Here is a 23,939-nt window from a genome sequence, read left to right on the forward strand (position 1 = left end):
TCCTCCTCTTGCTGTTTCAGAGCCCCCCTCCAACACCAGGCAAGCAGCACCGAGAACAATAAATACTGTAATAAATAGAGAAATGCCTGTCCCATGGCACTGCTGCGGCAGCAGGCGGTGCAGCCAGGGTCCTGGGGTGCCTGCCCGGCTCTGCTCGCCCCAGGCCCCTTCAGCGTGGGCATGTGCCAGTGCCCCTCTGGCTATGATGAAGCCAACCCTGTCCCATAGAAGCACTCAGTGTTGGGGACAGAGCAGTCGCAGTCAGTCCTCGACGGTGCTGTCCCAGCAGCAGGTAAGCATGGCTGTGTCCGGCTGTACCTTCCACCCTGCTGGCTCGACGCTGAACCTGGCAGGGGGCTGGGGCTCCAGAGCTGAGAGCCCTCCTCAAAGCTGGGGGACAGCCCCACAGCCAGGGCTGTGGGACAGGGGGCAGGTAGCAGGCTGGAGTGTCACAGAGCCTCTAGTGATCAAGGTGGCCTTTGGAAACTCAAGACCAAGACACCAGAGCAACCTTCAGCAGGTAGGACACATTCCTGGAGGCCTGGGCTGGGGGTAGTGCTAGGATCACCTTGAGGCCCTTGCAGGCTGGAGAAGACAGTCAGGGTGAAGCCCTTTCCGTGTTGGGCGTGAGGAAAGGCTGTTCTGGTGAGCAGCAAAGTGGTCCCAGAGACTCACAGAAGCCTAGGGGAGCTGCAGGTGGGCGGAAACCAAGGGCTAAATCGAACCACACCAGTAGGATGAGACAGTGTCACAGGCCCCAGCGGCCCTGGGCTCATTGCCAGGGCCTGTGTCCCTGTCAGGTTTGAGGCTGGAGCCAGCACCTAGTTCTCACACAGTCCTGTGGCCCAGTGTGTGCAGACAAAGTGGCGTTTCGTGTCCTGCGTGGGGGGTGGGCGAGGCTCTGGCTCAGATGGGCTTGTACAGCAGCGTGGTGACGTACTTCTTCTTGTAGCGGTGCGTGGCACTGAGCACCATCACGCCGTCCTGCGAGAGGCACAGCGTCAGCAGGGGGACTGCGGCACTCCCAGGGCAGCCCTTGGGAGGAGGGCTCTGGGGGCTCAGGGAGCTGCCCCAGCCCATCCCTGCTGTCCCAAGTCTCACAGCCTGTGAGACACATCCAATACAGGATGCCAGGGCAAAGAATCTGGTGTGGGGCTGCTCAGCTCCACCATGGTGCAGGGAGGCAGCTGAAGGGAATTGTAAGGAAGCCACAACCTCCACCCCTGCATGTGCCACACTTCAGTGGGCAGCCAATGCTGTCTTTAGTGGGTCCTCTGGTCCCATCTCCACCCCCTAGCTGTCTGGGTTCTGCTCCCTGCAGGTGCTGCAGGCTCCTGGAAGCTACGGCAGCTCCCATTCCCTCACCCAGCAGCCAAGTGGGACCTGCGCTTACCTTGATGGAGAGCGCGTAGAGGTGATTGAGCATGACGTGGTTGGGTTCGGGCAGCAGTGCTGGGTCGCACTAGGAGGAGAGAAGTGTCACAAGGGAACAGCAGAGCCCTGATCTCCCAGCCCTAGCCAGCACAGGGAGCTGCTGCCTCAGGCACTTTGAGCTTGCTTGTGTCTGAACAGGAACAGAGCTCAGCTAAGCACCAGGAGGCCAAATCAGTGTGGCTAATGGGAAAAGTGATGCTTTTCCTAGGAAATGGCAAGGGCCGGGCCTCAGCCAAGGGGAGATCAGGCTCCCTGCAGACAGGACTCCCCTCTCACCCCCAGTGTGGCTTTCTGTGTGGGCAGAATGCTGGTACACACCGAGATATTGGTGTCCTTGTTCAGGATGACCTGGAGGAGATGAGGTGGGAGGATGGGTGGGGATTTGAAGCGCTCCTCGGGCCGGTATACGTACATCTCTTGGCCGTAAGGTCCAGGTGGTGAGCTTGATAAGTCTGGAGAGAAGAGAAGAGAAAGGAGGAGACATGAAATGGGTAAAGCAGGATGGGAGAGCACAGAACAGTATCCCAGAAGCTGAGAAGGACCCAGCAGGATCTTTCAGGCACAAATATCTTCCATGAGCTATGGCCAAGTATCTATCCTTTAGCAACAGTTCAGCCTTTTCACAGCAGAAAAAGCAGCCAAGTGAGCCCGGGGCATTTCCAAGCAGGGCTTTAAGCTGGTACATGCACTGACACAACACAAGCACCCCGGGGTATCCACCACAAGAACCCTGCACGTGTTCTCGGCACAGCCAGGTCCCTCTCCCACAGGAAGCAGCTGGCTTGCCCCAGGGCTGTACCCTTGGCAGCAGGGATACAGGGATCAGTTTGCCTGCATGCTCTTGGTACTGCAGGACTGCCTGATGAAGGGGTCCAGGAAAAGCAAATGGGAACTCTAGACTGAACAGCTGCTCCACACATGGGAGGGACCACAGGAGCTTTTGATCACTGGAAGCTGGACTGGCCCCATCTCCCAGCTATATCTGATCTGATAATTTTGGAACAGCCAGCACCCAGAAGGGCTCCACCTCTCTGAGCTGCTGCTGCCTGCTGGCTTCTCTCCAGCAACGTGCCTCTTGCCCAGGCTGTGAAAGGACACGGAGCTGAGCTGTATCTGAGATGGGGTCGTACCAGGGACCAACACACGACTGAGCTGCCTGCCAGCATTACACGCCAAGCCAACACTGCTGGTGCCTGCGTGGTAACCTAACCTGCTGCTGTAACACAAGCAGAGGGGGAGGTCTGCAATGTGCTACCACTAGTACAAATTACCTTGGCATGTAAACCAAGAGTAGCTGCTGAAAATAACCTGGATCCTGCTCTCACCTAGCTTGTACCTCGGATCAGATGACTTACAGTTGCTCAGACAGAAAGGGCTGATGTTCCCAGCGTTCACCAGTCCAAAACGGCTCCCTCAGCCGCGCACAGGCACTGGCTCTGCTCCGGCGCTAGCACAGAACAAGTTACACCAGCACAGCCCCTCCAGAGAAACGAGGCCTCAGCCGTGGGCTGCTGCCAAACACTACTCATACTGAGTGCAGGCCCACACCTCCGCTCAGGGGGTCTGTTCACCCAAGAGCAGCGAGTCTCAAAGCAGAGGAGGTGGAAAATAGCACATGCAAAGCTGTAATGCCACAAAACTCACCCCGACCTGAGGTTTCTGAGCTCTCCAGGGAATCCACCTTCAATGCATCGAACACCTCAAAGTCAGACTTCTTGACGTGGATTAGGTTGTTAATCGTCCCCATCTGGCTGGTGACCACGGGCTGGAGAGAACTGAGGTAAGAATCTTCCTGTGTTCACCTCCAAATGAAGCACACTTAATGCTTCCCAGATCCTCCCAGCCCAAGCTGTCTTTGCTGCACCACTACCTCAGAGCACAGGTGGCTGGTGTCTATCTCTGCTCTACGCTTGTTTATCCTGGGAGGATTTCCCTTTGCTCCTAGGCTCCTACATCACCTCCTATTTTCATCCTCCATCCTGTTACACGGGTATGTTCTCCTTCCCATGCTGCTACCGCCTGATCCAGTTTGGAGAACCTGCAAGTGAGTGATGACCCCATCACCCATCTTCCCCTGTAGACAAATTCTCAATGGGATTTAAAGGCCTTCTAGCATTTCCCTGCCCCTCCCCAATGCTTCCCCATAAAGCATGACTAAGTCCAGAGGAACCAGCCTCTGAAAGGACTCAGGGGAGGGAGGTGCCCCTTTTGTTTTGGCAGACGACCTCCTTTTCTTCCTGTTCCCTCTCTGTTGCAGTTACATCCTGTCTAGTTCCCTGAAGAAGACAAGATATGCAGGGATAAAGCATTGAACATTACCTCAGATGGGTCATGGACCCACTGGCCATCCACAAAAAATTTGTACTGGTGCTCTCCTTCTGGGAGATCCAGGATAGCAACGAAGTCATTGTGGCTGTGCAGAAAGAAAAGACGTGCAACAACATCACCCTGTTGATGCTCTGGAAGCTGCACTTCCATGGGGCCCCAGGAATCAGCACTGCCCAGCCCCTCTACCCTAACACCTTCATGTAGGGTTAGGCTTGCTCATCGTCAGTGACCTGAGGCATGGCCACAACAGGCACGAGCATTCCAAGCACTAGCATGGCTCAAAGCCCTGGGAGCCCAGCTGCAAGGAGAGCAGGAGGCAGTCCAGCCCTCCAAGCCCAGAGAAAGTGGACGTGACAGACACCCTGTGCAAGAAACACTGGAGAGGATGCATGGGCAAAGCTCCTGGCCCTGAGCTGGCATGGCAGGATGGGAGCAAGTGAGGCAGCTGTGTTTGTGAGGTCTGCAATTCCAGAAGAATTACTAAAAGTCCTACACAGAGCTTTCATGTAAATCACAGACATGCTGCAGAACAGCAAGACGTGTGAAGGACAGCCAACCAACCCCCACTGACAGCAATACAAATAGGCATGGGGTAAAGCCACAGCCAAGGGAAGAGCTGGCAGCTTCCAGAGGGCTGCTGCATACTTGGGCAGGGCTCTGCTGCCAGGACTGGCTCCTGCATGCCATATAGCTGGGCAAGCACAGTGGCCTATCCTGTCCTGTCCCTCTGTTTCACAACTTACCACAGTCCCTGCAGGACCATCAGGGAAGGAGCTGACTATGTATTTGTGCTCAGACTCCCAGCTTGGATGAACAGGAGAAGCCAGGTGAGCAAAGGGAACAGCGACCAGCACAGAGAAGGGAAAAAACACTCCTTGCAATGGAGCAGAGGAGAGCATAGAGTGACCTAAAGGACTGGCTACCTCTTGATGAGTGGGATCTTAGTGCTCCAGTTGTTGAAGGATCCAGAGATGAAGACCTCTTTGCCTCCATCGGCCCAGCGGATGACAGTTGGTCGAGCCTGTTGGGATGGTTTCACTGACTCCTCTAGATCTGGCTGCCACGACACAAACTCCTTGTCCCCAGGAATCTGAGCAAAGAAAACCAGAGCCTAAGACATGAAGACAACCATGAACACATTCAGTTCCCCCTGGCTTCTACCACGACACCTTCACATCCCAGGCAGGAGCACTGCAGAGCTCCTCCAGCCTCCCAGCTCCCCACAAACCCCTCTCAAGGCTGGGAGCACAGCCCCCCAGAGCCAGTGAGCTGAAGCTGCAGAGCGGAGGCAGGGAAGGGAGCGACCAGCCCCTACCTTGGAGTCATGGGAGCTGAAAACGCTGGGGTCATCGGTGCTGCCCACCATGATCTTGTGGGGGTGCTCCTTGGTGGGGTGGGAGGCACCGGAGCCGTCCGAGCGGTGGGACTTGGAGCCATGGCGCTCCCCGGACACTCGCTCGCTGGTGGTGTTCCCCATGACAGCTCAGCAGCCTCTGTGAGGGAGAGAGAACAACGCTGTACCTGTGCACATGGGCTCTGGTAGTGAGGAGAGGAGCAAAGGCGCCGTTTCCCAATGCTCTTTGCCAGAGGAGATGGACAGTAATCCTAAGAAAGGCCCAAAGTTCAATCCCACAACCAAGGCTGGAAGCTGAATGCTCAATAAACAAGACAGCTCAACTTAATTATAGCTGTATCCTTAAGAACCATCACTGTAGTTAAGCTGGTAATTGTTAAGACTCCAAAACCAATATTAGTTCACCTGTGTCCAACATCAGCCCTCGGCAGCCATCAGAATTGAGGGGTTGATGGGAAAAATAAAGTCAACCTTTATTGGCAAATCATTGCTTAGCGTTAACAGAGCCTCTTTCACAGTCCCACAGTCAGGCTCTACAGACAAATCCCCTACATCCAGCCAGAAAACAAACAGAGAGTGAAAGTAGCAGCTGTTTTACAGCTCCCAACAAGTCTCCAAGAGCTCACAGGCAGAAGAGCAGAGTCTTGCGCCTGGCAAAGATGACAGGGAGCATTTAAAGTGTCCGAGTGGAATCGCCCAAACTGGAGCTTGTCCAAGGAGTGGGGCTAATGCTGCGCTGTCTGCAAAAAGCTCAGCTCTCAGCAGCATTTACTTATGATTCACCAGGCAAGCCACTGTGTCAGCTGCAGCACAGCACAGCCAGGAGGTCCGCTTGTTGTGACTGAACCAGCGGCACCACCCCGAGCACTCCGGCATCTGCTGGGCTCTCTGGAGGCACACAATGAGGGAAGGGCAGCCCCAGCCACCTCAGCGTCCCTCTGCAGCTGGAGATGGGCTGCCATCCCCAGTCTCACCCTGATCAGGGAAAGCAAAACAGGACAACTGACCAAGCCACAAACAACCACACATCTCTTGGGACAAACAACAAAGCCACCGCAAGCTACACAGGATTCTTCAGGCCTTACCCAGTTCTCAGGAGCTAAGATGGATTGGGGCTCTTGCCTGCTTCTCAGGCTTATTTTGCAGCTTTCAGCTTACCGTGGCCTCTGTGGAGCAAGGCAAGGGCACAGCCAGCCTTGCTTCATGTGCTCACTTGTGACATTTGGAGGTTTGTTTAGAAGATCAAGTTATATGAAGGGTGCCAGGCAAGGCTGCCAGCCAAAGCCAGGCTTTAAAATATTATGAAGCAATTACTAAAGTATTTCTTAAATCCTGAGGGCTAAAAGGCAGCTCAAGAGGGCAGCTAACCCATATCTCCACCCTTCTCAGTGCAGATCAAGTGTATCTGATGATCCAGGTCAGGTGAGCTGCACCTCTTGCTCTGACATCTTCCCCCTCAGAGGAGGCTCAGCCAGCTCCTCACAAAAACTGTCCCTGTGCCACTAACCTGTTGTTGAGGAGTTTCCTCCCCAGTACCTCCACTAAGGATCCCTTACTTCTTATCTACAGGGAGGAAGGCAGGAAAGGCTGAACATCCTCTTGTACCAGGAGAGACCTGAGAGATACATGCAGGTGTTAATAGATGTGAAACTTCCGTTTCTCTTCTCTAAAAGGAATCCAGTCCTTCTGTCCCTTACAGGTCACACTCTCCAAACACCTCCCGAGGTTTATCCCAACCGGTGGCTCCTTTCTGGTGTGTGCCATCCGAATCCCCTGCATCGAACACACAGGCACCCTTGCTTGTGCTGGGACAGCAGCCTGTGGTACCTGGCTTTGCTGAATTAACTTCTACAGCTCAAACCCTCCTTGTAGCTGCATCCAGACCCTGTAGCACGGCACGCTGTGATGGTGTGACACAGGTACGTCCGAGTCACAGATGGAAGCGCTGCCCACACCAGAGCCCAAGCAAAGCTCCGCGGCGTCTCGGCGCATCGGCTCCCAGTCTGGCAGCGAGCCCCCACCAGCCGCAGCCGCAGCGAGGTGTGTGCCTGCCTGCCCCATGGCAAGGCCCCTTCGGCTCCAGCCAGCCCCACCTCCCCACTCTGAAAATGACAAGTGAAATACACCAGTTCCCCACGGGATCTGTCGCGCTCGCTGCCTCTCCCACCCGGGCAGTGCCCCGCGCCGGGAAGCACTGTCCGGCACCCGAGGGGTCTGTGCACAGGGACGGAGGTCTCTGCCCAGCATCCCGCCGGGATGGCACCCCCCGGGGCTGGCGTGGCCCGGGGAAGCCCGATCCGCCCGGGCTCTCCCTCCTCCTCCTCCTGAGGTTGTCGTAAGGTTAAGGGGATGAGCTGGGAAAGCGGGGGAGGAAAATCTCCCTCCGAGCAGGCAGGGCTGGGGCGGGGGCAGCACCCGCGGTTCTGCCGTGGCCCACGGGAGGAGCGGGACGCACCGGCAGGGACGGGGCCCTCCCGAGGGGCTGCGAGCCGCGATCTGCACCGGTGCGGGCTCCGGGACACTGCCACACCGCCACACCGCGCGGCCACGCCTCGCTCACCGCCTGCCGCGGCGGCGCCCGGCCAGCCGCCACCTTCACCGCCCCCCACCCGGGACACCCCGCCGCCCGCGGCCCCGGCCCGACCCCACCTGCCGCCGCCGCCGCCCCGCTCTCCGCCTCTGTCCAAGATGGCGCCACCCCCCGCCGGCCGCTGCGGGGCGCTCTGGCCCGCCCCCGCCCCGCTCCGCGGCCGCGCCCCGCCCCGGACCCGCGGCCCCGCCGCCGGGCACCCGCCATGTTTGGTGAGGGCGGCTCGGCCCGTTGTTGCTAATGGCGCGCGGGGGGTCGCACGGCTTCACCCCCGCTGGCGGCCATGTCTGCTGAGGGCAGGGCGGTGCCGGGGATGTTTGGGGGGCTGCGGGCAGCAAGCGGGCAGGGTACTGCCCGTGGTCTGGGCAGACGCCTCAGGATAGGCCCCACAGACTGAGACAGCCAAGCAGTGTGGCCCGTGGTCCCCTCGGCACGGAGACAAGCTTTATTGTCCTTTTCCTGAGGCGCGTTCCCAGTTTCCCCACCACCTCAATGTGACCTAACCCATAGACAGAGCTTGTGGTGCTGCCGGGCCAGGATTTAGGGGAGGGAAGTGACCCCCGTCCTCAGAGCAGCCCGTGACCAGGACTTGCGTATCTGGCACAGCAGGAAGGCGGGATAGACCCGGCTGCGCCTTCAAGAAGGACTCCCTCCGTGCCTCCGGGCGTGGCGGCACACCTAGCAAGGAGCAACAGACACAAGCCCAAAGGAAAAGATTGCCGGGAGGACCCGCTGTCTCCTTCGTTTTAGGCTAAGCAGAGCGCGAGCCGTAGACGAGGATGGCCGCAATGACGCCGAGGATGCTGAAGAGGACCCTGAGGATGCGGGGCAGGGCGCTGGGGCGGGCCCTGCTTCGGGGCTGCAGGGCTCTGACCACACGCTGCCGCTGGGTCAGGATGGCCTCCCTGGCACCCGCCCACGCACCCGGGCCCCGCAGCCGGTACTGGTACGGCGTGCAGGGACCGAAGGCCACCTCCAGAGCCAGCCTGGGGTCCGTGAGGAAGAGGGTGAGCAGGTTGGGCTTGACCCCCAGCTGGCAGGCGAGCTCGTCCATGTAGGGGATGTAATCCACCTGGATGGTGTGCCGCTGGCTCTTCACGTACCTGTGGGCAGGGAGGAAGGGGAGGCGGGTTTGGCACATGAGCACGGGGGGAAGGGTGGCAGAGGTGATGCTGTGCAGGGTCCTTACCGCTTGGCCATTTGGTCTTTGGTCTGTGTGATCTCAGCCAGCATGTTGGCAAGTGGCGGCAGGTCCTGCAGCCCTGGAGAAGAGGAGGCTGTAGCTGGAGGGAGGGCTGTGCTCCCACCACCGTCTGGATGGCTCAGCCAGGCCTCTGCTTGCACATGGAAGCCTTTGGGGCTTTGGGGAAGTGCCACCACCTCAAGAGCAAAGTGGGAGGCTTGGGCAAAGAAAGTAATGGTAGGAAAGGAAAGGGAGAAGGTGGTTTGCAGGCAACAGGACCTGTTAGTGTTCCTCACAAGAGATGATCAGTGCAAGACTTGTTGCAAAATACAACGCTGTTTTTTGTCCTCATAAAGAAGCAAAAGGATGATTAAAAGGTGAGTGTGGGGAGACAGCATGTGAGGGGAGGCCACCAGCTGAACACCTCAGTCTTGGTGTAGCTAGGGAAACCTGGCTGCATCCCCCCAAACTGCCTGATTTACCCTTGAAGACTTGCGTGGCCCAGCGACTCTGGAGCTCAGAGATGGGCATGATGGCACCCAGGGGCTGAATGAGGCCGATGAAAGCCAGCGTTGGCTTCTCCAGATCAGGGGGGAACACGAATTTGTAGAGGGAGACCTGGTTCTGCACCACCTTCACACACTCCTCGAGGAAAGGGAAGGAGAAGCTGTATCCTGTGGCGAAGACCACGGCGTCAATGTCTTCCTTGGTGCCATCCTCAAAGATCACAGACGTCTCCGTGAACTCCTGGATGTTCGGCTTCACCCGCACCCTGCCTGAAATGATGCGGTTGGGCAGGTCGTCGTTGACGGTCGGGTGCTGGTCAAAGATCCTGGAAGGCACGGACAGACCTTGTATGGGCCTGGGCAGTGAGACGGGCAGCAGGATGGGCATTGCTGGGACAGGTACCCAGGCCAGGTACCTGCCAGGCACTCACCTGTGCTGGGGCTTTAGGCCATAGAGTCTGTGGTCAAAGCGGGCATTCATCTTCCTCTCCATGAAAAAATTGGTGATGTTTTGAGGCAGCAGGCTCGTGCGGAAGTGGCTGAAGCGGTTGAGGTAGCTGAAGTCAAAGGGGTACCCTCTGTCCGCCACCCGGTGTAGCACCCAGGTCCCACGCTTGGTGCTGAGAAAAACCTGGGAGAAAGGAGAAGAGAGGTGGCAGCATGGCAGTGTCCTGAGACCAGGCTGGACCATTGCCATGTTCCAAGGACAGGGATGCCAGCACAGCTGCTGGGACCACAGTAGTCACCTCCACCAAGAGGGGATGTGGTGCTTGTGGCCGGGTGCTGGAGGGAGGGGAGCCTGCAGCGGGTGGGGGGGGATGATCGGTGCTCTCCTGGGTCTGAATAATAAGCACCCTATCCCTGTTGGCTCTCCCAGCAGACCTGTTTGGCTGTGTGGCTCAGCTCCACTGCGATATCGATGCCTGAATTCCCGGTGCCAACTACGACCACCCGCTTTCCCGAAAAGGGTTGTGGGCTCTTGTAGTCCCGGCTGTGCAGGTACGAGCCTTCAAACTTTTCCAGCCCTGGAAGAGAGAGGGAAGCCATGCTAGGCTGGGATGTGGGGTAGGAGGGTGGCTGCCCCCTGATCAGATTGGTGGTGTATTTTGGGAACAGGCTGGGGTAGTGCCCAGAAAGGTGGTGGCATCTCCAGCCTGGGAGATTCTCAGTGTGGCCCTGAGAATCCTGCTCTGGCTTTGGGGCTAGCCTGACTTGGAGCAGGGCTTGGACTGAATACCTCTGTGCTCCCATACCAAAATCTTCCTGCAGTTCCTGTCTGGTGCTATGCACTGAGGGTAGAGGAGCGGCTGGGGTTTGTACAATATCACCAGACCCTGGTGATGGTGTCCTCCAGCCTGTTCCCCAGCCAAAGAGGGTCTCCACAGCTGAAAGCCCTCCAGGCATTTTTGCCTGTCTCCCAAAGGAGAAGGCCAACACGAGTGCTGAGCTCTGAAGCTTGGTGAGGAGCTGGAGAGCCTAGCATGTGCTTGGCCAGCAGTGTGGAGAGGGAGCCTGTCTCTGGTGGGAGAGGCACACGGGCAGCTGTGACATCTGCCAGCAGGATGCTTTGGGTGCTCATGCAATCCCACCTGGTGTGTTAAAACTTCAGAGGCATTTTTGGTAGCACCCAGAGCATGGTGGAGGCTGAGCAGGAGAGGAGGGTGGTCCCAGGGGTGTCAAGGACCAGGCGAGCAGCCCGTGAGGCAGTACCTGGGAAGGTGTTCAGTGGGAGATGTGCATCGGTGTGGTGCCCGCTGCACACCAGCACGGCGTCGAAGACAGCTGCCTCCTGCTTCCCCTCGCTCTCCGTCACCACCTCCCACTGGCCCGTGGTGGCAAAGTCAGGGCGCTTGGACACGCGGCACACGCTGGTCTGGGTGCAGGGGGAGTGGGCGTCAGGCACCCTGCTCCCCCTGGCCCCGCTGCCACCACCCCCTTGGCCCCCCAGCTCTCACCCTGAAGCGGATGTGGCGGAGCAGGTCGAAGTGCTGGGCGTACATGCGGAAGTACTCCATGATCTTGGAGTTGTGCATGTAGTTGGGGAAGTCCTCGGGGATGGGGAAGTCGCTGAAGCACATCATCTCCTTGGAGGTGTTGATGATGACGGAGCGGTAGATGCTGGCACGGCCGTCCTCGGGGTTCTCCTGTAGGAGTGGGTCACGGCTCAGCACTGGCCAGGGACTGCAGGGCCACCTGCCTGCCCTGCCTGGCACATCTCTATGCCTGTGAATGCTGAATTAGGCCACAGGTGATCATAGCACCCATCCCTGCACTCTCCCATGAGGGAGACCACCTGCCTCAAAAAACGTGGAAGAGGAAGCTCTGGGTTTGTGACAACCAGGCAGTAGTGACAGCATGTCGTGGTGGTCTCGTGCCTCAGCTTCCCCACTCCCACTCCTTGCCCCTGTGAGGTGGTGCATTCCCGAAGCTGCCTGCGGTGTCATTGCCGCAGCTGCCACATCAGGTCTCACTGGTTGTGGAGCCAGCTCCAGTGCTTCCTGCTGAGTGGCTGCTCCTGCTTGACAGGTCTGTGCCTTAGCAGCTGGATGCTGCTTCCCTGGCTTCGCTGCACCAGTCCCATTCCTGACCCATCATGGGCAGGACCAGCAGGCTGTGACTGAGCCACTCCCAACCCCACACTGGTGTGGTGCCCATGTGTGTCCCCCCGGCCTCTCCCACCCACATAACAGGGCATGGTGGGAGCACTGGTATTCTTGTTGGTGGGTCCATGGGGGAAAAGTCAGCAGCCTTATTAGGTGGGTGCAGAAACAAGCTCTCAGGCTTCCCGTGAGACAGGGAGAGCCAAGGCACAGAGGAGGCAGCACTTGGTGCCTTTGCGTGGGTGAGCAGCACAGGAGCAGGGAGGGGAGCAACAGTGATTCCAGGGAAGGGCTGGAAAAGACAGAAACTGGGACAGACAATGGGGTCAGATAGGACAAGGATATGTGGGAAAGGGCTGGAGGGGACCAAGAGCAAATCAACAGAGCAAGGGGTGGATGAGACCAGGAAGGGAAGGATGGGAAAGAGGAAAGCTGAGCTGGGGGGAGTAAGCCCTGGGGTGAGGTCCTTGGAGAGGGTCCGTGCTGCTGCTGGTGGGAAGGAGATGGGTCCCATGTGCCCAGCACACCAGCTGGCACCACGGGGACCTTTTGCTGCCAAGCTTTTTTACTTTCCTGTCGTTTAGCTGGCAAACCTGCCTGGCACACGCTTACAAAGCAGGGGAGTGGTGCTTTATCTGCCAAGAACCGATCCCAATCCTATCTGTTCTGCTGCCATGGGGCAGGCTGGCATGCGTGGGGCTTACCTCGAAGCGCCAGAGGCCCCCGATGTCCTTGCTTCTCTCAAAGCAGGTGGGCTCCAGCCCCTCATCCAGGCAGCATTTCAGGGCACACAGGCCAGAGGCACCGGCACCAATGATGGCTACTCTCTGGGGAGCCATGTCCCGCATTCTGGTGTTGGCAGGGATTCCGGAGAAGCTGTGGCACTGAGCGGGTTGCAGAGCCTGGCGGGCTACACCAGGAAGGGCGCTCAGTTTGGGAGTGAGTGTCCCTGTGCTTCCTGTGGGTGGCCAAGGGAAGCTAGGGTTTCATAAGATGTGTTTCTTCTAGACACGATCTACAGGTTCCCCCCACCACTCTGCCACTCCCCCTATCTGTGCCTGCCCTCCACAGGAGGCTCATTGGATTCTGTGAGCACTTGATGATGCTGGCACTGCCCCGGGACTCAGTGGGCAGGGCAGAGATGTGGCTGTGCTCCAGATTTCAGCAGGTTGTGCCATGGAAAACAAACTAGGAGGATGCTCAGGTGGTTGGCAGTCATGCCAGCCCAGGTGTGTGGTGGCCAAGACTCCTGTCACCACTCTGGGTGGCCATCCCACCCAGCCATCTTCTGGAGGGGCTGCGTGCAGGTGATGAAGGTGGCACTGAACTGTGCTACTGTGACCCCGGGACCTGCTCCTGTGTTGCACACCCTGAGCAAGGCTGTCTTGCCGTGGATACACACAGGTATGTACATGTGTACTGCTGTGGGCCAGTGGCACGAGGACGACCTCACACCCATGAGCATTCCCCTGGCACACAGTGGGTCATGATGTTTTCAGTAACAGGACAATGCTTGGCTGTTCAATGCATTTATGCAGTTAGGAAGTGTGCAGTGCCTTTGCTGCTTAGCTTTCCTGTGAGTGTGCCAGCAGTGGCACAACTGGGTTACAAGGGACAGAAAAGCCCAGAGTGCTGGCTGAGAGGGACTGGATTTTACCCCACATATGAGCAGGTTTCTTTCTCTGTCCCTGGCAGCAGCTCCACAGGGAGAGGCACAGCACAGGGGTCCAATCTTTATTTTGGCAGCTGGGGAGGTTCTGTGCATCCCAAGCTCATGGTGTGGTCACAATGGGGCCGTGCTAGGCAGGGGTTTCTGCCAGCACTGGGGTGCACAGACTGCTGTGGGGCAGGGGTGGCTGGCCAGCCCCTTGGCACATTGCAAACTGTGCCCTCTCATGCTTGCAGGGCACCTAAAAGTAAGCAAAAACAGCAGCGAGGATGGCCACGGCCCCGACCACCTTGAAGATGAGGGGCACAGCGAGGGCCGAGGGACGTTCCTCCACATGCCGCGTCTGCAGGGGCTTGATGATGCGCTGCTGCTGGGTCAGGATGGCCTCCCTGGCACCTGCCCATGCACCCGGGCCCCGCAGCCGGTACTGGTACGGCGTGCAGGGACCGAAGGCCACCTCCAGAGCCAGCCTGGGGTCCGTGAGGAAGAGGGTGAGCAGGTTGGGCTTGACCCCCAGCTGGCAGGCGAGCTCGTCCATGTAGGGGATGTAATCCACCTGGATGGTGTGCCGCTGGCTCTTCACGTACCTGTGGGCAGGGAGGAAGGGCAGGTGCTGGCAGCAGAGCTGGCAGATGCCCTGCGCACCAGCAAGGCAGTATTGGATGGATCACCGTGGGGAAGGATTACTGGGCTGGGGGTAGTGTGGCCAATCATATCCCTGACATCTGTTGGCATGAACAAATGTGCCGGGATGCAGCCATGGGACAGGATGGGTGCCCATGGGCATCTGTGCCCACAGCAGCCCCCTCCCTGTTCCTGTGGGGATCTTACCGCTTTGCCATCGCTTCTTTCTTCTGTTTGATGTCAGCCTCCATGTCGTGCCGCGGGGGCAGCTCGTTCAGACCTAGGGAGGATGAGCCACAGCATGGGGAGGCTGCACCTTGCTGGCCATGGTGGCCACTCTGGTGCTGCCCTTGCCTGGGTGCTGTGCCCCTGCCGGCACCACCATGGCCAGTGGTCTGGCACCTGAGGCTTTTCTGAGCTCCTCAGGATGGGAAGGAGCAGCCCATGGAACACAGGGTATGGATGTCTCTGTGCCTGTCAGGCAAGAGCCCATCTCACCGTGAGGGCTGCAAGCCAGGATGCCACAGCCTCCCTGACATGGCTGGCACCATCTGCCCCTGCTCCAGGGCTTCAGGCTCAGGCTGCAGTCACGGGGCAGGTTTGCCTCACTTACCCTTGAAGACGCGAGTGGCCCAGCGACACTGGAGCTCGGAGATGGGCATGATGGCACCCAAGGGCTGGATGAAGCCGATGAAAGCCAGCGTTGGCTTCTCCAGGTCCGGAGGGAACATGAATTTGTAGAGGGGGATCTGGTTCTCCACCACCTTCACAAAGCCCTCAAGGAATGGGAAGGAGAAGCTGTATCCTGTGGCAAAAACTACGACATCAATGTCTTCCCTGGTGCCATCCTCGAAGATGGCAGATGTCTCCGTGAACTCCTGGATGTTTGGCTTCACCTGCACCCTGCCTGAAATGATGCGGTTTGGCAGGTCATCGTTGATGGTTGGATGCTGGTGAAGGACCCTGGAAGGTACAAGGAGCCATTAGGGCACTGGGGAGGGAGTGTCTCTGTTCTGTGTCCTGCTCTGGGGATGCTCATCCCCAGGGATGCTCATTCTCAAAAGGCTGATCCCCCAGAGATGCTGAGCGGCTGCCCCTGCTCTGGTGCCACCAAGGGTTCCTGGAAGGGGCAGTGGTGGTTCCCCTGAGCATTGCTTGGGCACAATGCAGCTATTAACCTGGTTTCCAGACATAGGGAGCAGGGAATGGTAAAGCAAGGCTGGACACAGAGGGAGACGGTGGGTCCCTCCTGGGCAGGGGGAATGTTTGCTGATACCTGTGCTTTGGCTTCAGGCCGTAATGCGTGTGGTCAAACCTGGCGTTCAGCTTCTTCTCCATGTAGTCACACGCCAGGGACGGGCTGAGCAGCCCCTGCAGGAATACCTTCATGCGAGTGGTTAAGATGGTGTCAATGGGGTAGCCCTGATCTCCAACGCGGTTGAGGATCCATGCACCCCGGCGGGTGCTGAGGAAGACCTGGACAAGGAAGAAGCATCACCTCCTGAAGGCAGTGATGGTCCTGGGGGGCTGCCCCAGGGGGGACATGTCCTTGCCCTGGGATCACTCTGCTTTGTGCTGCCACACTGGGCAAAGACCCAGAGGGCAGAGGGAGCTGGTGATTGGCATCTAGCAGGGAGAGGTAGGGAAGTGCCACAGGGGCACCCTCAGCCTGGGGCTCAGGGAAAAAATTGGGGTCCGTGTGGGACTGATTTTCAACTGCCACCACTGCCTGGTGGCTGAGACTGGCGGGTGCCAACATGGCCAAATACAGTGAGTGCTGGGATGGAGGAGTGGCTGTGCAAGTGCCTTGGTCCTGGTGTCCTTCTGGAGCCAACAGTGTCCCAAGGGGGGCTGCCCTGCCCACCAGGACCCTACTCCCGCTTCTCACCTGCTTGGCCATTTGGCTGATCTCCACAGCCAGGTCTGACCCTGAATTCCCAATCCCGATAACAACGACCCTCTTGTCCCTGAAATCCTGAGGGTCCTTGTAGTTTCGGCTGTGGAGGTAGTGGCCGTTGAACTTCTCGATTCCTGTGAGCAGGGAGAAGATATGCCTGGCTTCCTTGTGCCAGGCTGGAGGATCACCCCCACAAAGATTGAAGTGGAGATGCTCCCTCACCCCACCAAAGCACTCCTGGGGAGCATGGGGACACTCCTGGAGTCAAAGCAAAGCAGGGAAATGCTAGGGCTGAGAGGAAAAGCAGTAAGGAGAGTAGAGACTGGCGTGGCTGAGCTTTATGTGGTGTCTCCTCATTCAGTGCAGGGCAGTACCTGGGAAGGTGTTCAGTGGGAGATGTGCATCGGTGTGGTGCCCGCTGCACACCAGCACGGCGTCGAAGACAGCTGCCTCCTGCTTCCCCTCGCTCTCCGTCACCACCTCCCACTGGCCCGTGGTGGCAAAGTCAGGGCGCTTGGACACGCGGCACACGCTGGTCTGGGTGCAGGGGGAGTGGGCGTCAGGCACCCTGTGCCCCCTGGCCCCGCTGCCACCACCCCCTTGGCCCCCCAGCTCTCACCCTGAAGCGGATGTGGCGGAGCAGGTCGAAGTGCTGGGCGTACATGCGGAAGTACTCCATGATCTTAGAGTTGTGCATGTAGTTGGGGAAGTCCTCGGGGATGGGGAAGTCGCTGAAGCACATCATCTCCTTGGAGGTGTTGATGATGACAGAGCGGTAGATGCTGGCACGGCCGTCCTCGGGGTTCTCCTGTAGGAGTGGGTCATGGCTCAGCACTGGCCAGGGATTGATGGGGAGGGGTGGCCAGGGTTGATGGTGCTGCTCCTTTACATGGAGACTCTGCCCTCAGTCTCATCCAGAGAAACCCACCGTGGCTGGCAGCATGCCACCCCACCAGACACCAGGGATCCCTGGGGGCCACTGTGCTGACCCCCAGCACGACACGTGGCCGGCAGGGTTTACCTCAAACCTCCAGAGGCCTCCGATGTCCCGGCTCCTCTCGAAGCAGACGGGCTCCAGCCCCTCCTGCAGGCAGGCTTTGATGGCGCACAGCCCGCTGCTGCCCCCGCCGATGATGGCCACCCTCTTTGCCATGTTGGGCTTCACCACGGGATCTCTGCCTGGGGACAGCGCCAGAGAGTGGGGCTGGGGGTTGCAACTGTGCAGACTTTTGGCCCCGTGCACCAAAGAGGCCCCAAGTTGAGAGGAAGCCTCCCAGAAATTTGCCTGGGGTTTTGAAGCAACTGCTATTCCCCCCCAAGTGGGGACTGGCCACTGCTGGGTTTTGTACTGTTGTGGTGTTGCCTCTGGATGCCCTGGGGAGAAATGCTACCGAGTACCAGGCAGCCTGAAAATGTCCCTGCCCATGCTAAGTCCCAGCGATGGAGGTACACCAGAATACCGTGCCCCGTCATGGAGACCGACGGCTCCTTCCCAAGTGGGTGACAGTCCCTCTGCCTTGCCCTTCGCCCTCTTCCTTCCCCGAGGTGATGCCCGTCCTACTGTCTCGGTGCCCACTGCGTGCTGACAGCCCGGGGAACACCCTCAGCGGGGACACCCTCAACTGGGACACCCTCCACCGACCTGCGGCTGGGGGAGCAGCAGCCCAGGGAAGGCGGGCGGCAGGCGGGGAGCCCCTCGGGGGTCTCTGCCGGGTTATCCCGAGCCGTGAGACCGGACCGCGGCCTGGCTCTGTGGTGCGCAGCGGCCGTAAGCGGAGCCTCCCCCTCCGTCACTCCTCCCACGGCGCCAGGGGAAGGAAGCCAGGAGCCGGCTGCCTCCCGGCCGTCTGCTCTGCTTTTCCGGCAGCGGCTGTCGCTACAGCCTCGACAGCGGGGTAAGGAGCCGTCCCGGGCACCGTGCGGGAAAGCAGACAAGCAGCCGATCCCCGTGGCGTGCGTGCTGAGTGAACAAACGCTGCCCTGAACTTTTACCTCTGGGATTATATGGATCAGCCCAACCCTGTTTATCCTGGTAGCCGGAGGCACGCGCGGCTCTATCTGCTCCAGAGACACCCGGCAGAGCATCGCCCACTCCCCCTGTGCCCCTGGGCTGGGCGTGTCGGCACAGTGTCCCTATAGCCGCGGCTCACTCGTGGGCTACCCGAGTCCTGGGGCCAGCGGGACCCTGGTGCGAGGAGCACCACACTGTCAGAGTGTCACTGGTGCCAGGGTGGTGGGACCAGTTAGGGAAAGGCTCTCCCCGACAGCAGGAAGCACAGACCATGTGGATCCAGAGCTTGCTGTTGGCTCCTGGTACACTCAGCCAGACAGCTCTTGGGGACTGCAGGGGAAATTTGCTCTCCCATGTCCAGGGAACTTCACCCCAGAGCTGAGCAAGGCACAGGGCTGCAGAGGGGTCAAGATCTGCAACTGAAATGGCTTTAATCTTCTAAGCCTCACAGTATGTCTGCAGTAAGTTTAATAAAACTCTTTCTGTACCTTGCTGTTGGCAAGGGCTGATCTCTGCCCGGGGCAGAGGTGCTGAGCTGCCAACCCGCACTCTGCCTGCCTGTCAAAAAGCATCAAAAGCATCTTACCAGGCAGGGGGATCAGCACGGGTACAGCAGTGTGGCAGCACTGGCAGTACTACTCTCCCTACTCTGCTCTCAGCTGGCTTCTGGCTCTTCTGCAAGCTCTGCACAGATTGCCCAAGGGTCATAAGTACAGGAGACCTCTGAACTCTCAACCTCACTGCTGTCCTATCAAACCTTTGTGCAGGTTGCCTCTAAACTTACTCTTCTCCCTACAGGAGGTTGCACTGCTCTGGACTTTGCCATGCTGTGCTTGGGCTCATGCCATGGCATTTTGGTCAAGACCAGCTGGTTGATGTCCACAGGAAAGTTATAGTTCCCCATGCCTGGCAAGCACCCAGGATATAGTGTGGGGGGCAGAGTCTGCTCTGGGCTTCCACAGAAGGCAAGGGTGCCATGGGACAAGCAGAGCAGAAAGCACCAGTCTCCTCCTTCTTATCAGTGGGTTAGTACTCATCTTTGGAGGAGCAATGACAGATGACAAGCACAGGAGGAGACCAAAGTCTCTTTGGTGGAGGTGGGAAGATGCAGAGAAGAGGTGAGAGGGTGGCTAGGTGGCCTGTGACCCAAAAGGGCTGTGCACTGGTGGGTGCCACCAGGCAGCTCATGGAGGGTCCTGCAAGTGAGTCAAGGGCAACTTTTGGCACACACATGGGCTTTGGGAACAAGCCATAGGTGTGTGGATTTGCTGTTGTACTCCTCCATGACCTGGAGAGGAAGACCCCAACGACTGTAAGAATCACTTGGATGAAATGCACCCTGTGTTTGGGAAAGAGCAGAGGTGTTCTGGAACATCTCAACAAGCTCTGATCACCTCAAACTCTACCCACACTGCAGTGTGCCACCTGTCTGTGCCCCTGCAACCACCACAGGGCTCGTCTCTGCCTTGGGGCAGGAGGGCTGGCCAGGGTGTCCAGGTGCTGCCGTGCACATGCTGAACTGGCCCAGCCGGCTGCCAGGCATGCAGTGCAACCCAGGGGATTATTTTTTTGGTCACTGGAGCACAAACCCACATCTGGTAGTTTCACTGGCTCACCCTGGTGGTGGGTCAGGGCTCAGCTCTGGGGGAACTCTGTCAAGCACTTTCATTTTGGCCCCTGTATAACTGACAGTGGGTGACAGACAGTAACAGGGTGCTTGTGCCTATGGCCCTCAGGCTGCTCCTGCACAGTTCACCCAGGGGAATAGCACACTTAAACACTGCCTGGTCTTAATATGACTTAACTGGTGCTTTCCAGAGCCTGAGTGCATCAAGAGACCTCAATGACCACAAGGAGCCTCAGCTGGACCCAGTCACCCCACCCACATGCCAGGAGTTCTGTTTAAGCTCATTATTTAAGCTTAGTCTAGAGCCTTCACTCCCTGCCTGGCTCTGGTTCTTCTGCTTTTCTGGCTCAATCTCAACCCCAGCTCATTACAGAGGTTCCTTGTGGTCCCCTCCTGCCAAGGACAAGCAGCCCTCTGTGAAAAAGACCAACGGTGCCAGGGCAGGTGTGGTCGTCAGAGCCTCTTGCTTACCTGCAGGAGGTGCAGGTAAGGCTCAGACCTGGGGCTGCCCTGCAGCCTGGGAGAGGGCATATTGCTGGGCTGTGAGGAAGGGGCTGGTTCTCCAGAATGCTGTCTGCAGCCTGGGAACATGGTGACCACCAGGAATTGCTAGGAATGCACTGTACCCCCTGGGAAACTGAAAATCCTATGGAGGGGAAGAGGAGCAGGGAAGCTCTGCACAAGGGCTTCAGGAGTAGGCTGCTGTTGGGAGCTGCTTCCCCCTGGATGGACCAACCCTTCAGTCCCACTGTCCTTTCCCCATGGCACTGGGGGCCAGGTGCCTGTGTCTTCATTGCTCAATATCTGACCTCAGTGCAGTACTTAAACTGAGAGCAGAAGGGAAGAGATTGTTTAGAAAGGCAGAGCTATTTATAACCCTGAGGAGAGACCCCCACGAGCCCCTCCAGACAGGTGTTACAGAGCAGGCTGCACAGGATATGCTTATGACAGCAGCATGATCAGTGTATTTATAGAATACAGATACATGGGTGATTGTAGACAAACCTCTGCAAAGTCACAGCTACCACATACACCATGGGCTATTGCAAGTGACCAGCAAGAGCATGCAGATTCACAGTATCATCAGCAAGCTGCCGGGTGAAATGTGCTGAGCCCTCCCCAGGCTCTGCAGAGACTGTTTTTTTTTTTGTCACAGAACAGTCAGTGCAGCTGTTTGGCCAGTGCAGACCCTGCCTGACACCTGACCAGGAGGGCAAGACAGCACCAAACATCCAAGTGCAGACCAGGAGCCTGGAGCACCGCTCGTGTACAAGTCTTGGCCAGACTGACGGGGTTTAGGATGCGAGTTCAAGTCCCAGTATCCCCTCCCTTGTGCGTGCTTAGGAAACCAGGCACGCCCCTCCTTTGTGAGGAGCCCGCCTGTCAGTGGTCCCAGAGCGCGAAGAGGGCGGGCGCGTTGAGCGGGGACAGCCAGCAGTGCTCCACCACGCTGTACAGGGCGTAGCCCAGCACCAGCCCGAACAGCACGTCCGTCATGTTGTGCCTGCCCAGCATCACCCTGGAGATGCTGACGATGAGGGCCCAGAGCACCACGAGGACGCGCAGCGGGACAGCGAGCACCAGGTGCCGCAGGACGAAGCGGCAGACCAGGGCGGCGCGGGTGGCGTGGCCCGAGGGGAAGGAGTACTTGTCCACCGAGATGGTGACGAACATGTCCATCTTGTTGTGGGTGGGCCGTGGCCGCTTCACCAGCCCCTTCACCACGGCCACCATCACCAGGTCCAGCAGCAATGCTACGAGAGACAGGAGCAGTGGGTTACTGAAAGCACAGCTGTTACCTATGAAAGTGCTTGGCTGCCCAGACCTGCTAAGAGAAGGCATTGTTTCCCATGGCTGCAACACCCAGGCAGGGAGAGCACAGCACTCGTCTGCACTTGGCCTTCTGCAGCGTGACCACGTCCTCAACCTCTGCTCCCTCGTGCACCACCAGACCATCTGCCTGCCACAGCCAGGCTTTTGTGTAAAATCTGATCTCACTGTGACTCTGGGCTCAACCTACCCCATAACCTGAAGGCAGCAGAGGGACAACTCCCTTCCTGGCAGTGCTGACTCAGCATTGTTCTGCCTGCCCTGGTGACTGGAGTTCAAACCTACTGGGTGAATGATCAACTCGCTCCAAGCACTCAGCCACAGCTCAGTGTCAGGGGCTCTGAGCTGGTGTGGTGCCAAGGGTCCTGGAGTCTGGCTTCTCCCTGCTGCTGGAGGGAAAGCTAACTGTGGTTTTCAAGAGATGACTAAAGGATGATTTATGTAACAGTGGCTTGACCCTGAGAGGTAAAGGCTGTTCTGGTAGAAGATGCAAAGTACCTGTGAGAAGTGTTCAGCCAGTATTTGGCAAGAGCAGCTTCTCGTAAAGGTCAGAGGGTACTTTCTCTACCCCTGTGAGTTCTGCTTAACCCTCACAGCCAGGGCTATTTCTTTCAGGGAAGTCATGTAAGAGACCAGCTTCTGCTTGTCCTAAGGCTTGTTTCTGGACACCAAACCTTTGGGTCACTTCAGTTCATTTCCTTTGGTTAATCATTTCAGAATAAATATTTTTTTTCCTACATGTAAACCTAGATCAATGACTTCTTCTCTTTTTACATAGGATTTGGGAGATTCAGCTTGCACACAAGGGAACCCTCCTTCCCCACACAGGTGCTGTAGTCCTGGCTACAGGGCCCCAGAGAGGTGGGTGGCTCTGGCCCAGAGTATTGAGGTCTGGACAAGGCTCTGGTACAGGCACAGATCTCCTTGGAGAAGTTAGGCTGGAGGCCTCCTGGTCCTTTCTCACAGCTCTGCTGTGGGACTGTAATTTAACCATGTGCTGCTGGATGAGAAAGATGCACAAACCTATGTACTTCCCACCAAGCAAATTTCAATTCAGATTCTAAGTGTGAGATACTATTTACCTGCAACTTAATACAAGAGTAAGAACCTGAAAAGGTCTGGTGCTCTGGAGCTACTACAGTTTCTAAATAAGCAGAAATGAAGACTCTATACCTAGGATACTCTGTGTGTGTGAGTGTGAAATATTACACAATGCAAGATTAAAATGCGTGCATTAAACCAAATTTCCTCACTGGCTGATACACATCAATCCACGAAGGCACTGCCTAGGCAGGGAGCCAGGGGTGCAGATGTCTGTGTGCCAGAGTAGCTTTTCAGGGAATGGGCTGGTGTCTCAACACTAGAAAGCTGCACCTAGAATGCAATGTTCTGATAAACTTGAAGAGCTAAAATATTTCATTCATCACCCTGAGAGCTTTGTGCAACTGCAGGAGCAGTGCAGCTGTCGGGAGTTTCGCAGTGCGTGGTGGGAACTCTGACAGGTGAGCCCTACCCGTGTCACCACATTTCCAGGGCTGCTGCCTCTGGTGCCAGGCACCCCACATGGATCTGCACGGGCCGCTCAAAATCAGGTGCCCTCGGGGCTGTGGTTCACCAGCTCTGCGCCATTCGTTGTGTCCCACCCCCCGCGCTCGGCTCCATCAGCCCCCGGGCGAGCCCCGCGCCTCACCGAAGAGCAGGTTGAGCAGCACCTCCCTGGCCGCCGAGCTGTCACTCTGGCAGAGCCCGTAGAAGGTGCCGAGCAGCCAGGGGATGCCGTGCCCCGACACCTCAATGACCTTCATGAGCGGGCGGGCGCTGCCCCAGGCCGAGCCCTCCCCGGCGCACACGCCCAGGCGCTTGGAGGCCCAGAGGTCGATAGCGAGCAGGGAGCTGAGCGCGATGCCCACGAAGGACGGGTTCAGCTTCATGCAGTCCTCCTCTGGCAGCGGCGCGGCCGCCGGGGGCTCCCTGCGGCGGGACGGGCTGTCGGGGGCGGCGGGGCCGCGCTGGCTCAGCGACAGGAACTCCAGCCGGCCGCCGCTGCCGCCCGCGCGGCGCTCGCGGCTGCTCCGGGGGCTCGGCATCGCGGCGGGAGGTGGCCTGCGGGAGGCGGGCGCCGGCCACCGGCTGCCGGGCCCGCATGTCCCCCCTGCCCGGGGCCGCTTCCCTGTCCCCCGCCGCCGCTCCCGGAGCGCCCCAAGGACGCGGCGGTGCCGCCCTCCCTCCTCCGCCCCGGTACCGGGCGGCCCCGCCGCCGCTTCCGCTTCCTGTTCCGCCCGTGAC

General features: G+C 58.3%; 3 protein-coding genes and 2 long non-coding RNA genes across 12 annotated transcripts; 2 read left to right on the forward strand and 3 right to left on the reverse strand.

Moving 5' to 3' along the window:
* Positions 1-49: 49 nt before the first annotated feature.
* PRKAB2 (protein kinase AMP-activated non-catalytic subunit beta 2) lies at positions 50-7,854 on the reverse strand. 5 transcript variants are annotated; one of them, XM_051806957.1, is made up of 8 exons: positions 7,766-7,854; positions 5,078-5,255; positions 4,686-4,852; positions 3,754-3,847; positions 3,079-3,199; positions 1,753-1,886; positions 1,394-1,462; positions 50-984 (listed from the first exon to the last, which is right to left on the reverse strand). In XM_051806957.1, the coding sequence occupies exons 2-8, from the start codon at positions 5,237-5,239 to the stop codon at positions 907-909; spliced, it is 825 nt and encodes a 274-aa protein (XP_051662917.1). In that variant the 5' UTR covers positions 5,240-5,255; positions 7,766-7,854; the 3' UTR covers positions 50-906. The 5 variants fall into 5 exon arrangements, with proteins under 5 accessions (XP_051662917.1, XP_051662933.1, XP_051662925.1 ...); XM_051806973.1 differs by lacking the exon at positions 7,766-7,854 and adding an exon at positions 6,624-7,672; XM_051806965.1 differs by lacking the exon at positions 7,766-7,854 and adding an exon at positions 6,202-6,581.
* LOC127479934 (uncharacterized) lies at positions 3,279-5,713 on the forward strand. Its single transcript, XR_007907728.1, has 2 exons — positions 3,279-3,478; positions 3,692-5,713. It is a non-coding gene; the product is annotated as an uncharacterized LOC127479934 (long non-coding RNA).
* A 272-nt stretch (positions 7,855-8,126) lies between the features above and the next one.
* On the reverse strand, positions 8,127-17,464 carry LOC127479378 (flavin-containing monooxygenase 5-like). 4 transcript variants are annotated; one of them, XM_051806289.1, is made up of 8 exons: positions 12,700-13,081; positions 11,351-11,539; positions 11,106-11,268; positions 10,278-10,420; positions 9,827-10,026; positions 9,372-9,721; positions 8,896-8,968; positions 8,127-8,809 (listed from the first exon to the last, which is right to left on the reverse strand). In XM_051806289.1, exons 1-8 carry the CDS (start codon positions 12,841-12,843, stop codon positions 8,458-8,460), a joined length of 1,614 nt encoding a protein of 537 aa, XP_051662249.1. In that variant the 5' UTR covers positions 12,844-13,081; the 3' UTR covers positions 8,127-8,457. The 4 variants fall into 4 exon arrangements, with proteins under 4 accessions (XP_051662249.1, XP_051662231.1, XP_051662240.1 ...); XM_051806271.1 differs by lacking the exons at positions 8,896-8,968; positions 9,372-9,721; positions 9,827-10,026; ... (2 more) ...; positions 11,351-11,539; positions 12,700-13,081 and adding exons at positions 14,496-14,568; positions 14,902-15,251; positions 15,565-15,764; ... (2 more) ...; positions 16,805-16,993; positions 17,207-17,464 and having other exon boundaries at positions 8,140-8,809; XM_051806261.1 differs by lacking the exons at positions 8,127-8,809; positions 8,896-8,968; positions 9,372-9,721; ... (3 more) ...; positions 11,351-11,539; positions 12,700-13,081 and adding exons at positions 13,716-14,251; positions 14,496-14,568; positions 14,902-15,251; ... (3 more) ...; positions 16,805-16,993; positions 17,207-17,349.
* LOC127479898 (uncharacterized) lies at positions 8,569-21,074 on the forward strand. Its single transcript, XR_007907706.1, has 3 exons — positions 8,569-8,713; positions 10,276-10,394; positions 20,980-21,074. It is a non-coding gene; the product is annotated as an uncharacterized LOC127479898 (long non-coding RNA).
* PLPP6 (phospholipid phosphatase 6) lies at positions 20,761-23,926 on the reverse strand. Its single transcript, XM_051807347.1, has 2 exons — positions 23,344-23,926; positions 20,761-21,577 (listed from the first exon to the last, which is right to left on the reverse strand). Exons 1-2 carry the CDS (start codon positions 23,738-23,740, stop codon positions 21,207-21,209), a joined length of 768 nt encoding a protein of 255 aa, XP_051663307.1. The 5' UTR covers positions 23,741-23,926; the 3' UTR covers positions 20,761-21,206.
* Between the last annotated feature and the right edge of the window lie 13 nt (positions 23,927-23,939).

Source organism: Manacus candei, unplaced genomic scaffold, assembly GCF_025592945.1.
Source record: "Manacus candei isolate 608988 ecotype Guabito, Panama unplaced genomic scaffold, ASM2559294v1 h1tg000005l, whole genome shotgun sequence".
Taxonomy (NCBI): domain Eukaryota; kingdom Metazoa; phylum Chordata; class Aves; order Passeriformes; family Pipridae; genus Manacus; species Manacus candei.